The sequence below is a fragment of the Coregonus clupeaformis genome, chromosome 30 (assembly GCF_020615455.1).
Source record: "Coregonus clupeaformis isolate EN_2021a chromosome 30, ASM2061545v1, whole genome shotgun sequence".
Lineage (NCBI taxonomy): Eukaryota > Metazoa > Chordata > Actinopteri > Salmoniformes > Salmonidae > Coregonus > Coregonus clupeaformis.
Window position 1 is genome coordinate 5,710,150 of NC_059221.1, and position 15,545 is coordinate 5,725,694.

General features: G+C 44.5%; 1 protein-coding gene across 1 annotated transcript; it reads left to right on the forward strand.

Moving 5' to 3' along the window:
* The first annotated feature begins 4,488 nt into the window (after positions 1-4,488).
* On the forward strand, positions 4,489-15,264 carry LOC121545950 (threonine-rich protein). Its single transcript, XM_041856892.2, has 4 exons — positions 4,489-4,943; positions 11,030-11,383; positions 11,697-11,805; positions 13,777-15,264. The coding sequence occupies exons 1-4, from the start codon at positions 4,877-4,879 to the stop codon at positions 13,781-13,783; spliced, it is 537 nt and encodes a 178-aa protein (XP_041712826.1). The 5' UTR covers positions 4,489-4,876; the 3' UTR covers positions 13,784-15,264.
* Positions 15,265-15,545: the final 281 nt, after the last annotated feature.

Genomic DNA, 15,545 nt, shown 5'->3' on the forward strand with positions numbered 1-15,545 from the left:
ATTGTAGAATACTAGTGAAGACATCAAAACTATGAAATAACACATATGGAATCATGTAGTAACCAAAAAAGTGTTAAACAAATCAAAATATATTTTATATTTGAGATTCTTCAAATAGCCACCCTTTGCCTTGATGACAGCTTTGCACACTCTTGGCATTCTCTCAACCAGCTTCATGGGGTAGTCACCTGGAATGCATTTCAATTAACAGGAGTGCCTTGTTAAAAGTTAATTTGTGGAACTTCTTTCCTTAATGTGTTTGAGCCAATCAGTTGTGTTGTGACAAGGTAGGGGTGGTATACAGAAGATGGACATATTTGGTAAAAGACCAAGACCATATTATGGCAAGAACAGCTCAAATAAGCAAAGAGAAAACGACAGTCCATCATTACTTTAAGACATGAAGGTCAGTCAATCCGGAAAATGTCAATAACTTTGAATGTTTCTTCAAGTGCAGTCGCAAAAACCATCAAGCGCTACGATGAAACTGGCTCTCACGAGGACTACCACAGGAAAGGAAGACCCAGACTTACCTCTGCTGCAGAGGTTAAGTTCATTAGAGTTACCAGCCTCAGAAATTGCAGCCCAAATAAATGCTTCACAGAGTTCAAGTAACAGACACATCTCAACATCAACTGTTCAAAGGAGACGTGAATCAGGCCTTCATGGTCGAATTGCTGAAAACAAACCACTACTAAAGAACACCGATAAGAAGAAGAGACTTGCTTGGGCTAAGATACACGAGCAATGGACATTAGACCGGTGGAAATCTGTTCTTTGGTCTGATGAGTCCAAATTTGAGATTTTTGGTTCCAACCGCCGTGGCTTTGTGAGACGCAGAGTAGTTGAACGGATGATCTCCGCATGTGTGGTTCCCACCATGAAGGATGGAGGAGGAGGTGTGATGGTGCAGGGCTGCTTTGCTGGTGTCACCGTCTGTGATTTATTTAGAATACAAGGCGCACTTAACCAGCATGGCTGCCACAGCATTCTGCAGCGATACGCCATCCCATCTGGTTTGGGCTTAGTGGGACTATCATTTGTTTTTCAACAGGACAATGACCCAACACACCTCCAGACTGTGTAAGGGCTATTTGACCAAGAAGGAGAGTGATGGAGTGCTGCATCAGATGACCTGGCCTCCACAATCACCTGACCGCAACCCAATTGAGATGGTGTGGGATGAGTCGGATCGCAGAGTGAAGGAAAAGTAGCCAGCAAGTGCTCAGCATATGTGGGAACTCCTTCAAGACGGTTGGAAAAGCATTCCAGGTGAAGCTGGTTGAGAGAATGCCAAGAGTGTGCAAAGCTGTTAACAAAGCAAAGGGTGGCTACTTTGAAGAATCTTAAAATCTAAAATACATTTTGATTTGGTTAACACTTTTTTGGTTACTACATTATTCCATACATGTTATTTCATAGTTTTGATGTCTTCACTATTATTCTACAATGTAGAAAATAGTAAAAATAAAGAAAAACCCTTGAATGAGTAGGTGTGTCCAAACTTTTGACTGGTACTGTTTATGTGATCAAATGCGTTGTCTTTTTGTGTGACACTCTTCCGTGTACTGCAGTCCTATAGTTACAAAAGTTTCAATGTTTATTAAAATGTTATTGATCAATTTTACTTAATTTACCTTCATTTTGTTGTCTTTCTTTTGTCTTTTTGGGCCAATGTTGGTGTCTACTGTCCAACCCAATGAAATGATACATTTGTATGATCACAGTTATATATATATTTTTTTTAAACATCCATGGTATAGGAATGATTCTTGCTCACAATAATTTCTCCAATACAGTGTATTCGGAAAGTATTCAGACCCCTTGACTTTTTCCACATTTTGTTACATTACAGCTTTATTCTAAAATTGATTAAATAAGCAATTTCCTCCAATCTTCACACAATACGCCATAATGACAACAACAACCAAAAATTACATAAGTGTTCAGACCCTTTGCTATGAGACTCAACATTGAGCTCCCGTGCATCCTGTTTCCATTCTTGATGTTTCTACAACTTGATTGGAGTCCACCTGTGGTAAATTCAATTGATTGGATATGATTTGGAACAGCACTCCCCTGTCTATATAAAGTCCCACAGTTGACAGTATATGTCAGAGCAAAAACCAAGCCATGAGATCGAAGGAATTGTCCGTAGAGCTCAGAGACAGGATTGTGTCGAGGCACAGATCTGGGGAAGGGTACCAAAACATTTCTGCAGCATTGAAGGTGGCCTCCATTCTTAAATGGATGAAGTTTTGAACCACCAAGACCCTTCCTAGAGCTGGCCGCCCGGCCAAACTGAGCAATCGGGGGAGAAGGGCCTTGATCAGGGAGGTGACCAAGAACCCGATGGTCACTCTGACAGAGCTCCAGAGTTCCTCTGTGGAGATGAGAGAACCTTCCAGAAGGACAACCATCTCTGCAGCACTCCACCAATCAGGCCTTTATGGTATAGTGGCCAGACTGAAGCCATTCCTCAGTAAAAGGCACATGACCGCCCCCGTTTGGAGTATGCCGAAAGGCACCTAAAGACTCTCAGACTATGAGAAACAAGATTCTCTGGTCTGATGAAACCAAGATTTAACTATTTGGCCTGAATGCCAAGCGTTACGTCTGGAGGAAACTTGCCACCATCCCTATGGTGAAGCATGGTGGTGGCAGTATCATGCTGTGGGGATGTTTTTCAGCGCCAGGGACTGGGAGACTAGTCAGGATCGAGGGAAAGATGAACGGAGCAAATGACAGAGAGATCCTTGATGAAAACCTGTTCCAGTGTGCTCAGGACCTCAGACTAGGGCGAAGGTTCACCTTCCAACAGGACAACGACCCTAAGCACACAGCCAAGACAATGCAGGAGTGGCTTCAGGACAAGTCTCTGTATGTCCTTGAGTGGCCCAGCCAGAGCCCGGACTTGAACCCGATCTAACATCTCTGGAGATGTTGGACGCTCCCCATCCAACCTGAAAGAGCTTGAGAGGATCTGCAAAGAATGGGAGAATCTACCCAAATAAAGGTGTACCAAGCTTGTAGCATCATACCCAAAAATACTCGAGGCTGCAATCCCTGCCAAAGGTGCTTCAACAAAGTACTGAATAAAGGGTCTGAATACTAATGTAAATGTGATATTTCAGATTTGTATTTTTAATACATTTGTGAACATTTCTAAAAACTTGTTTTTGCTTTGTCATTATGGGGTATTGTGTGTAGATTGCAATGTAATACATTTTAGAATAAGCCTGTAACTTAACAAAATGTTGAAAAAGTCAATGTGTCTGAATACTTTCTTTCCAAAAAATAAAGTGTCAACTTCACTTTGGCTCATGGTAAGACATCTTTTAATTCTGATATGTCTTGAGGAGGGCACACAACAATCTTTGGCTAGCTTAAAAGTGATGTCTATGGAAATGAGTACAGCAATTAATTGGTCTAAATTGTCAAACTAAACATAATGAGGCAAGTCCTAACTTCCACCTAAATCTAATTTTCACTTGATGACAATGGGAGACTAATTGAAAATTCTACTTATGTGGAAGTTAGGATTCACCCCGAAGAAGCTTTATATCTGCAGAAAAAGTATAATTCCTTATGAGTGAACTCGTAAATAATTTAGAAAGTGATAAAAATGTGTTACACACAGTTACTTTGGTGCTGCAGGTACATAAATCTTTCATTTTTTCCCTTTTATTTTCATCCTTCCCTCTCTCTCTCTCAAGCTATTAACTAATCAAATAATGTATCTCTTATTTCCTAAACTTTACACACCATGCTGCTTTTTCTCCAACAGATGTCGCTAGTGTGCAAAACTAGAGCGTGTTTGCACTTTCGTCAACTCTTTGGACCACCATGACCCATGTGTTAAAGTCACATAGTGTTCTAACTGCATTTACTGTGGAGGCCACTCTCTGTCAACAATGCCTGTATGTTAACCTAATCCATTTACATCTATTAAAACAGTAGTGTAATGCCTATAGACTTCTCCATAGAACTAACGGGCACTCCTTTTAGTCAAATGTATGGGAAGTGTATTGGGAAAATTTACCATTAGCTGAACCTAAAATCACAATCTGATGATTAAGTACATTATAACTTATTTCCTGGTGTAATTTGATCCAATTGGATTGCTTATGAAGGAGAATTCGAACAACAAAAAACATTGTTTAGAATGTTTTCCCCCCACTCACTGTAAAGGTTTTGTGTGGATAGAAGGTGTTTGTTTTGAGGGTATATTTGTATGCAACAAATTGCATACGTTTTTGTGGAGTCTACTTTGTGTGTATAAATGTTTTTGTATATACAGTATTTCTGTGTGTGCTGCTGGTATTGCAAGGCAGTCAGCAGCCTCACGGTGGACTGGAGAGGGGTGGACTGCATGAAGAGTGGGGCTCACTCGGGACTGGCCTGTTCAAGTAGGGAGGCAGGACCAGGGCTGAGACCACCTTACACTGCTCAGCCCCCCCTCCCTCCCCATCACACACCCCACCAGCACCAGCACCCCACCTCCACTGCCGACACGCTCACACTCTCTCTCTCCCTTGCCCTGTGCCTGTCTCTCTCCATTCTACCAAGCAGCCAGACCTCCTCTCTCTCTCTTCTTCTGCCCTGTTGACATCCCTTGAGCGCTCCACGCCTTTCTCCCTCAGCCTCCGAAGCCGTCTGCCTTCGCCGCCGCTGACGGCCAAAGTCTGTATCTACAACCGCAACAAGTTCCCTGGGACTTTTTCTGAAACTTTTTCCTCAATACCTTTTTTATATTTTTTGCTACCTCCCTTGAGACTCCAGTGCAGGTGGTGCTGTGTGTGATAGGGTCTAGTGTTGCTCTTTGCCCTGGTGGCCTCTGTACGCCGTTGACCGAAGGAGAAGACTACTTGTCACCATGATCAAAGTTCAGCTGCTGCTCTTGCTGGGCCTGGTCGGCCCCTTCTGTGCCGTCGCACACGCAAGTAAGTCAACATCCAGGGCTCGAGCCCTCCTAGCACACCGTGTTCTCTCTGTCTGGCTCTCACACTTACTCACACACACACCACACCTCTCTTCTCATATTCACACACCCTTTGTCTGTTTGGCTTGTATCCTGCCGCGTCCTGAATTTGAATCTCGGGGCTGCTCTTAGTTCTTTGTCCTTAGTTCAAAAGTTCCACTCTCGGAAGAGCGTACACGCGTTTTCTTTGGTTTGTTTGATGTGTGTTTTATTTTATTCTTCACAGTAGTCTTTAAAAATGTGTTCGGCTATGGTATAGGACTCTTGTATTCTCTTCTAGATTCTCCTCTAGGTATAAGTTCATTTAGCAGTGAATTGCTTTGGCTCATCCTGGATGGAAAAAGAAGCTTTGGCTGAGGGTGTCAATGTAATGAAGAGGGGCGACTGGGTGGACAGTCTGTGTCGATTCTAACCCCACCCCCCCCCTCCCCAAGCCTCTGGCAGGAGGAAAAGTTTGATTTGGAGACAAGGGGGAATGTGATGTAATGGTGCTAGGTCTTGTGCCTCGTGCACATGAGTTCTTGGCTGCCGGCAGGGAGAAAAAGGAATATCCTTTGGAAGGTTACCAAATAGTGCTCGGGTCTGACTTGCCAAAGATACACACTGTACACGTTGATCGGAAAGCTAATCCCTCTCCATCTCTCTCCCTTTCCCACTCTCCCTCGCCAGTCCTGGGTAGGAAAGCTTTTCCCAATGGGGAGGGAGGGAAGGAGAGGAGGGGGCAGAGACAGAGTGCAGCAGGGCAGGGCTGGTTTGCGTGTGGGTATTAATAGAGGGTAGCTCTATATTTAAGACTGTCATATGGATGGGACCGGGAGAGAGAACACCCGGCTACGTGAGGGCTTAACAGTGAGGGCTGCTGCCGCTGCCCCACCCCTACCGCGTGTTGTTAGACTGCCAGGACCCACCGCCCCCTCCACATTTACCCATCTTTGGCAGGGTATCAAGCTTTACAGGCCCCCTCACCCCTCACTCCAGCCGCCCCCTGATACTATTCCCCCTACTCCCGGTTGATGAGTCTAGGGGCGGGAGGAAGTTGGTGGGGTTTATTTTTAAACGGCAACCTTTACCGACCAGACGCGCCCCTTTCCAACGAAGGCCTGTTTGTAAGAACGTTAACTCCTCGAGCTTCTCCTCTCTGCTCCACACCCTGACAAAAAAAAAATCTAATAAAAAAAATATATATAACAACCTGCACGCGCTCCGAACAGAGCCTGTTGATGCTTGACTCCCCTGCATTCCTCGCCGACGCCCCTCCCAGCTCATAATGAGCTTTGTCTGAGCCACTCGCCTTTGAAAGACTCCATCCAGCACATCTGGCTGCAGACACGGGTCAATGCCCTCTGTCCGTGCCAGCTTGTAAAGTGACTCAAGTGTGCGCTCATACGCCGAATATGAGGCGCGCACTGTAAAATCAACTCAGGAAAGCATCGCTTACGTCTCTTGTTTTTTGCCATCCAAAATGTAAAGTTGAAAGTTGTAAGCCTACCTCTGTAAAGCAGAATCTGTGCGGTGAGAAAACAAACATCTATTTGAGTCGGCCCTGGCGAAGGCCATTTTAGCTCGCGAACGAGGTAGCCCCAGACGTAGTTGTAGGGTTGGTGTGGCAGGCACTGACAGAGAGGGTAATTCAGCCCTGCCATTAGACCAAGGGGGCACTCCCACAACATGGCTGAGCCAAGGGTTTGTGTGTCTTCACTGTCAGCATGAACATGAATGTCTCACGTCTCTAGCACCTACTCCAAAGGGCCAGACACGGAGCAAAGAAGAAAAGACCCACAGGGCTTCATAGAAACGTATACAACAGTGGACTGAGAATCATTTGATGTTTTCACTTGATATCTTACTAAAGTTCCCTGATATATTTATTGTGGCTCCCTTTAAGTCATCTCAATTCATTTTTGCTGTATTGTCCAGCAGAGGTGGAAAAGGAGGGAAAAGTTAACTTAATGTACTGCCAAAATGTAATCAATAATAGATTGATGAGTTTGACAGGATATATTTATCTCTATACACTCTATACCAGTTTATTAGGTACACCCATCTAGTACCGGGTCGGACCCCACTTTGCCTCCAGAACAGCCTGAATTCTTCGTGGCATGGATTCTACAAGGTGTGGCGTTGAAACGTTGCTCAAGGGACCTAACGTGTTCCAGGAAAACATTCCCCAAACCGTTACACCACCGCCATCAGCCTGTACAGTTGACACCAAGCAGGATGGGGCAAAAGACTCATGCTGCTTACGCCAAATCCTGACTCTGCCATCAGCATGATGCAACAGGAACCAGGATGTGTTGGACCAGGCGTTGTCCAGTGTTGGTGATTGTATTCCCATTGGAGCAGCTTCTTCTTGTTTTTAGGTGATAGGAGTAGAACCCGGTGTGGTCGTCTGCTGAAATAGCCCATCCGTGACAAGGACCGACGAGTTTTGCATTCCGAGATGCCGTTCTACACACCACTGTTGTACTGCACCATTCTCTGTAAATCCTGGACATTGTCGTGCATGAAAAGCCCAGGAGGCTGGCCGTTTCTGAGATACTGGAACCTGCGCGTCTGGCACCGACGATCCTACCACGCTCAAAGTCGCTTAGGTCACTTGTTTTGCCCATTGTAACGGTCAATCGAACTGTAACTGAATGTCTCGAAGCCTGTTTGCCTGCTTTATATAGCAAGCCAAGGCCACGTGACTCACTGTCTGTAGGAGCGAACAATTTTTGTGAACGGGGTGGTGTACCTAATAAACTGTGTATTTCTTGTGATGACTCGATATTTCACAAAAGTCTGTTATTGATGATGTATATTATTTGCCTGATATATTGTTCAAGTTCATTTGATATAGGCCCGTGGCTTCATATAAGTATTGTGCCATTGGTGGCCTCAGTGATGTTGTCCAGAAGCGGAATGTTTAATGTCCTGTATCTCCACTCATGGGAAAATAAACGCGGCCTGTATGTGGACACTATTGTGTCTAAGATAAGAGCCAGTTGGAATATTCCACTCTGGCTATCGGACCTTCCACTCAACTCAAAGTGCCAGGCAGCGAGTTACGGCGCTATGTATTTATGCGCGACTCCTACATCTAGCGTGGGAGGCTAGCTGTGCTGCGCGGTGCCATACCGTGATGAGATGGGATGGGCAGATACCTCCCTCCCCAGCTAAGGAACAACATTCTTGGGCTCCGGGGCCACAACAGACACACACTCCCTCACACGTCTGGAGATGGGCCCTTCCTGTCTACAGACAGCTTAGCACAGATTTACACACACACTCACATGCACACACAAGGGAGCCTCAATGGCAGCTGATTGTGATGGTGATGGATGTGTCCTGCTCCCTCCCTCTCTCTCTTTTCCCCTCTCTGTCTTTCTCTCTCACGATGCCATTACTGTCCGACAGGCAGGATCCCCACCCCAAACGGGCCCCACCACTTCTCCCGGCCCTTTCCTGTATTCTCTCACTCTCTCACTTTTCACTCTCGCCCCTTTGCCTGCCTGCCTTTTATGCCCCTCCCCCTTCTCCCCAAAGAGCTTGTTTGAGAGAAATTTTAAAGCAGGGTCATTAAGAAAGACTTTTAATGCGCAGCGGTGGTTAAGCGAGCTGATGACACATACACTCAAACACACACACTCAAACTCAAGCATGCACGCACGCACTCACACATGCACATACACACATCTGGTCTGAGGTCAGGCTATCATGGGACATTAAATCAGAGACAGACTATGGGACTAGGCCCCTGTTCACAAAATAGGGAGAGTGTGAGAGCGAATAAACGGAAGGGGCTGCCGCTGGGCTCTCCCCTCTTTAAGTAAGAAACATACCGTTCCCTTTCGGTTACCCTCCACCCTTTTACACCACTCTCCTCTTGCTGAGCTACAGCATTCCCAAAACGTTTATCAGGACAACTTTTAATTCATGGGGTGAGGCGGGGCAGAGAGAAGATAGGGAGAAAGAGTGGTAGAGAGGGATGGAGAGAAACGTATGGTGGGAGAGAGATGTAGAAAGTGGTTGTGTTCTCTTCCTCACTAGCGCATCTGTATTAGCCAGCACAGTGGAAAGGAAATAGTACTTAGAGCTAATTGTGAGCACAGCAGACATAATGAAGCAATTGTTAGCGGAGGGGGGTGGGGGGACATGAATACGTATAGCGCAAGGACATTCTCACTCGAGCATGGGCACTTTATCATCACAGACATTCCAAGCAAACAGAAACGTTGCAGTTTCAAGCGCTTCACGATCCGTCGTTGGAGAACAAATGTTTTGTTATATTTAAACCTGCTTGTTGCTAATGAACGTTTGAGCAAATAGGGAACTAAGAATAATGGGTCTGGGACAACTAGAGAGAGAGGGAGTCAGCTAGTCAATGTTATTTTTTATCTCGTAAAGCATTCTCTATTATGAACGGTCTCGAACAATCGGGGAAAATGACGAAGAAATGATGTCAGGTTCTAAGTTTAGACAGATCGCTCAGTGTCTTATTTCTGGAGTTGGGAGAAGTTTTGAACTGCATATTCGAAAGGGCAAAGAGTACTTTCAGGAAAAAGGAGCGATTGCAAAAGAACATGTTGCCAGTTTGCAAGTTAACCATAATTTCAGTCCTTCACTAAAATGGACTTCTACTTCTTAATTTCGATGCTGCGCTGTCCAAGCAAAGCTTTCAGTTGTGGTGTGGAGGGGAATATTTCAAACAGGCACAGATAGGACTTGGGTTGTAGAGCACAACAGTAAGGTCTCACTCAGCTTGTACTTTGCGGTCCAACCCTTTGATCAAAGAGGCTATTCTTATTACAAGAGGGTTTCATACAATTATAGGATAGATGATGGTACATTTCTCTTCAAGCATTGACAGCAGCATACCACCCTGCATCCCACTGCTGGGTTGCCTCTGAAGCTAAGCAGGGTTGGTTCCTGGATGGGAGACCAGATGCTGCTGAAAGTGGTTTTGGATGACCAGTAGGATACGCTCTTTCCTCTGGTCCCAAAAAATATCCCAATGCCCCAGGGCAGTGATTGGGGATATTGCCCTGTGTAGGGTGCCGTCTTTTGGATGGGACGTTAAAAGGGTGTCCTTTTAACGTCCCACTAAAGATCACTAAAGATCTGTGGTCACTAAAGATCCCATGGCACTTATCGTAAGAGTAGGGGTGTTAACCCCGGTGTCCTGGCTAAATTCCCAATCTGGCCCTCATACCATCATGGCCACCTAATCATCCCCAGCTTCCAATTGGCTCATTCATCCCCTCTCCTCTCCCCTGTCAATTTACCTGGTAAAATAAGGATTAAAAAAAGACAGCCCACTGAACTCAAAGAGCTTCCTTTGCAACTCTTATTGCCATCCAAAAATGGCCAGATGAGAGGATGTTTTGAGGTTGAGATCCATGTAGATCTTTGGTCTCTCTGGTAATTTCACGAACAACAAATTCCAACACATCCAAGTAATTTGGATGCCATTTTCTCTGTTAAACACCCAGCTGAATTGTCCATGGTTGCTTTCCCCTCTTAGTGACTATGTTTTAATGGTATGGCCTCATATGCTGACTTCCTGCCATCCCCATCCAGGGGCTGTTATGGCGGAGACTCCATGAACAGGAAATGAGGCAGCGGATGAGGCATGCACGTGCGCAAACACGGCCCAAGACAGGACGGAGAGGGGCAGGTTGGATGGGACAAGGGAGGAGGGAGGACCAACATTTGTTCAGTCATGGGGTGTGGCAGCCATGTTCTCACTGCTACTGATGAGTCAAGCCATGGGCTGGGAGAGGAAAAATAGATGTCAAGGAAGAGTGTTCATATTTACGTCGTTTTTTCTTTAGTTTTCCCACAATGTCCTTGCACTGAAGGACTTTCCAACTGTTGTCCCCTCTTTCCAGCGAATACATTTCAAAACGATTGCGAAATGACAGAGAGTAAAGTTTATGGTCGTGTTCAAAAAGTAATTCACCTCAATTGTCATGTATCCAATCACAAGTGGTAGCCCTTCTCTTCAGCGTGTGTGAATATTGTTAATTTGCCTCTACCAGCCTCTGACCTCTCTTTGCTGCCCCTCAGGCACACTGGTGACACCATTAGACTGGGTGTCAGATACCCCTGCTGCCACCGAGGCCCTCAAAGAAGAATCCGCCACCGATGCCCCCACGGCTGAACCCAAGACTGCGGCCGAGGAGGTCATAACGGAAGCCCCTGCCACCGAAAATCCTGTCGCTACCGAGGCCAATGGGGCTGCCTCTGAGGTGACGGAGACCGCTCCCGTGGAGACCGAAGCCCCTGCCTCCACCACTGAGGCTGCCGAGCAGGAGGCGGCCACAACGGAGGCCCCTGTTGTCGCCACCATGGCCCCGGCGTATCCCGAAGCCGAGACCACGGCAGAGGCTGAGGAGGAGTTGGTGGTGGAGGAGCCTGAGGGTAAGGATAGGAGATATCAGCTACAAATATATCAATGCTACAGTCTGTCTGTGCTCCCATAGGCGGGAATCAAATAGAGGGGCAATGATATATAGAGCTCAAGACACCATGAGATTGCTCTGCCCCCTGGTCTCTTCATTTCTATCCTTGCCTTTTAGTTGATTGTCTCATTTTTTGTCTTTGCTCTGTTTCCCTCTTTCCATTCATTTTTTCCTTCTCTCTGTTTCCTTCCTGTTCTTTCACCAAACGTGTTGTTGATTCCCTATCGAGGTCAGTCTGGTGGGGTAACTCGGTCTTTGTGTTCCTTCCACAGAGAGCACTGGCTCTGGACAAGTGGTGGGTATTGTGATTGGCGCATTGGTGGCAGTGATCATTGTCATCGCTGTGGTGATTGCCTTGGTGAGGAGAATGGGCAAATACTCGTAAGTACCTCCAAGGGATACACCCATTGAACTAGAATTGGTCACTCTATTTCTATTGATACACACACATGCTCATATGCACATGTACGCATGCACACACACGCACTCTGCATGTCCTGTTTGCCTTGTTGTGATCTTAGTAGAGGACTAAGCATGCTGTAGAAGCGTGAAGCTACTACTGTATAAAACCATGCACAATACTCTCATTTTCACAACTTATGCATGTACTTGAAAGGGTTAGTTTGGGATTTTGGCAATGAAGCCCTTTCTCTACTTCCCCAGAGTCAGATTAACTCATGGATACCATTTTTAAAATTAACTCTGCATCCAGTATGAGGATAGTTAAAGGTAGTTTAGCAAGCCAATGCTAACTAGCTTAGCGAAAACACTGAAAGTCTTTGGGATCAGTTAGCATCCATCATACTGGACACAGAGATATAACATTTGCTATCACAGGAGGTTGGTGGCACCTGAATTGGGGAGGATGGGCTCGTGGTAACGGCTGGAGCGGAATTAGTGGAATGGTATCAAATATATGGTTTCCATGTGTTTGATGCGATTCCATTCGCGCCATTCCAGACATTATTATGAGCCGTCCTGCCCTCAGTAGCCTCCACTGTTTGCTTTTCACAAGTTCATCTGACTCTGGGGAAGTAGATAAAGGGCTTCATTGCCAAAATCCCGAACTACTATGGTGAAGTGGGTGTTACCAAGCACGTGTTTTAATAGATAAGACAACCTGCATCACTTTTCAACCATAACTGGTCCTCTGAACATAACACATTTGAATCATAGATTCAAATAGAAGTGTCCGTATTCCTTTAAAAAGGAAGTTTTATTTATAAATGTTTCAAATGTTTCCTCTGAGAATACTGTCATGTTTGGGGATGTGCTTGCCTGCTAACAGGGAAAGTTTTTTATGCCATAGGGCTGCTGCTGCTAAGAAAAAGGCTGACACAAAAGAGAGCATCTTGGTTTCTGTAATTTTCTCTTTGATTATTTTCCCAGTTAATCATCTTAACTCTACGACTCTCTGTGGTTCAAAGTCACTGACACATAACAAAGGAAAATAAGAGAACCCTATTCCCTTTATAGTGCACTACTTTTGATCAGGGCCCATAGGGCTTTGGTCAAAAGTAGTGTACTTTAAAGGGGAATAGGTGTCATTTGGGATGCATTCTTTGTTATGTGTCTGTCTGTCGCCGATCGACAGGCTGTTGGTTGCTACTGCTCTCTGAGACATCCACTCATGGGCCAATGAGCCATCAGGCATTGTTCATTCAGTGAAAGAAGTGGCTCTATTCGCGCTTCAATTTCGGTCAAAAGGCTCATGTATGGACTTAGTGGGTCCATTTGACAAATGCTTTCCCAGCTGTTTGACTTTACATCATCAGTTCTGGTTGATTATGCTTCCTGTCTCAATGGCTTAATGGTTCGAAGCGGAGTAGCAACTCAAGGCTGTCAGCTTGAATGTGTTATCCTGATAACTAATTCAAGGAGATTTGTCGTTGGTCCATTTTGAAACGCTTTAGATTTTTTAATTGTTCCAATTTGACCTAAACCGTTATTTAAAGTATGTTTCTCCTTAAAACCATTCAAAACAAACTATATCCTTATACAAGCCGAATGTCTGTAGTGTCCATAACTAAGATAACCTCCTGTATATGTGTGACTTTTGAATTAACTAAATTACAATCACCCATGTTTTTATTTCCTCATTTTGGGGTCAATGGTGACTCCCCCTACGAATTATGACATTTCATGAAAAATCTACTAAAGTTAATGTTCTCCATGTGCTGTGTTATCTTTAAAATCCTAAACCAAGCAACTTTTTAGATATTATTTTTCCAAACCATCTTTTTCAATCATCAACTGAAATTTTTATGAGCCATTACCAGATTTTGTTTTGTGTGTATATGTGTTGGCCTGTGTGTCTTACACTCTCTTTCTCCTTCTCTCTTCATCCCTCAGCCCCTGAGGAGAAAGGCTGTAAGACAGGAAGTCCCCAAAAAGTTCTGGCAATTCTGAACTGCTGAACTACGTAATTTCCTGTCATTAAACAAGCATGCTACCAGCACTTGGACTGTTGCCAAAAGGAGGGGGAGGATGTTTGCCCACTTCCCCTCTTCTCCCCCAACCCCCAGACAGGGCCATTGATATCAATGGTCCTGCGCCCAACCACACAGCAACCCTCCACACCAATAACCAAACGGGGGGGTTGACCGTGACCCACAGGATGTCACAGTGAATTTCAGGATTTTTGTGTTTGTAAAAATAAAGAAAGTAAGGGATTATCTAACTTGTGGTAGAAAACGCTCTCTCTTATGCAGTGGTGTGTACATTCATTCCGATTTGCATTTGAGTTGGTGAAGAGGACCTAAACACACGACACAAAGAAACATACAAAATAAAAATAAAAAGGTGAATACAGAAGAAAAAAGGCGGGAGAGAATGTTGTGAATTTAATAGGGTGTATATACCATGCAAAGGGACTACAGTTATAACTTGATTATATGTTGCAGTTGCTCATTATAGCATTCAGTTAATGGAACATTGCAAAGCAGCCATAGGCAATTGTGGCCAATGGACCCAACTGAACCACATCCACATAGTATTTTCTCACCTTAACACCTAGCCAATGAGTCCCTAGCTACCAAAATGTTCAACAACTGTATGAAGCACTGTTTGCAGAAGTTGTTTCGACATTGTGCTCATGTTCTGAGGGTTAGTGAGGGGCTAATGAAAAGATGCCTCATTTGCAAGTGTAACGTGACATTCTGCCAGCTTTAACACTGACATATAAAAACGTAATACATATCCGTGAAATTTTGCAGAAGGGTTTGTGCCACTGTCTCTGGTATTCCCTGGATAGTTTGGAGATTTTACTTTTGGAGTGCATTAATGTGAATTGACTGTACTTTAACTGCCCCCCATTCCAATAGGACAGCTTTGACGACTTCAGGTTTTCACAAAAGCCCCCATTCTGGTAGCGTTGTCCTTTACAATGTATTTACTGTACTTCTGCTTACTTTAGTTGGGATAGAGTATACCAAGCAAACACACACAATCTTTAAATACAAGTTCCCCCCTGAATGCATGCAAAGGATGTTTTGACTTCCATGGTTGCACCCAGTTTTAGGTGCACAGTTTTAGGCAGCAATGTCTACATTTTCTTCATAATCGTTAGTGGACATTAATGGGTGTAAAAATTATTCAGTCTCAGCTTAGCTCCGCTTGCTTTAAGAACTCAGTTAATAATTGCACTGAATGAGTGATGGTAATTGTTTAATGACTCCGCTTTAGACACTGCAACTGTTTGCAACGACGTTTGTTTCCGCTTTTGCTCCATATTATCAGATCTAGGTTTTTCATTTTACTGTCAGATTTTTTCTTTTATTTAATTGCAGTGTTTTTGTTCATACTGTTTCAATAAACAAGTGAAAACACTCCACAAACATACACTGGCTTGCGACATGTTTTTATTTTTATGGGTGATGGTAGAATTCAGACGTTGTATTGTCTTTGTTGCTCCATTGTTTTTGGGCTGTTGCTTATCAAATTAAGTTTCCATGACACTGTCTAAAGTCAACAAATTCCCAAGTAATTGTCCCCAAAATCTCGACAAGCCAAACAAGAGCTGGTGACACAGCAAGTAATTAATTTACTCATAACACTGTGCTTTTTACACTAAACTGTTTCCACACAATCTTTAGTGTAAAAGCAGCACACACCACTACCCA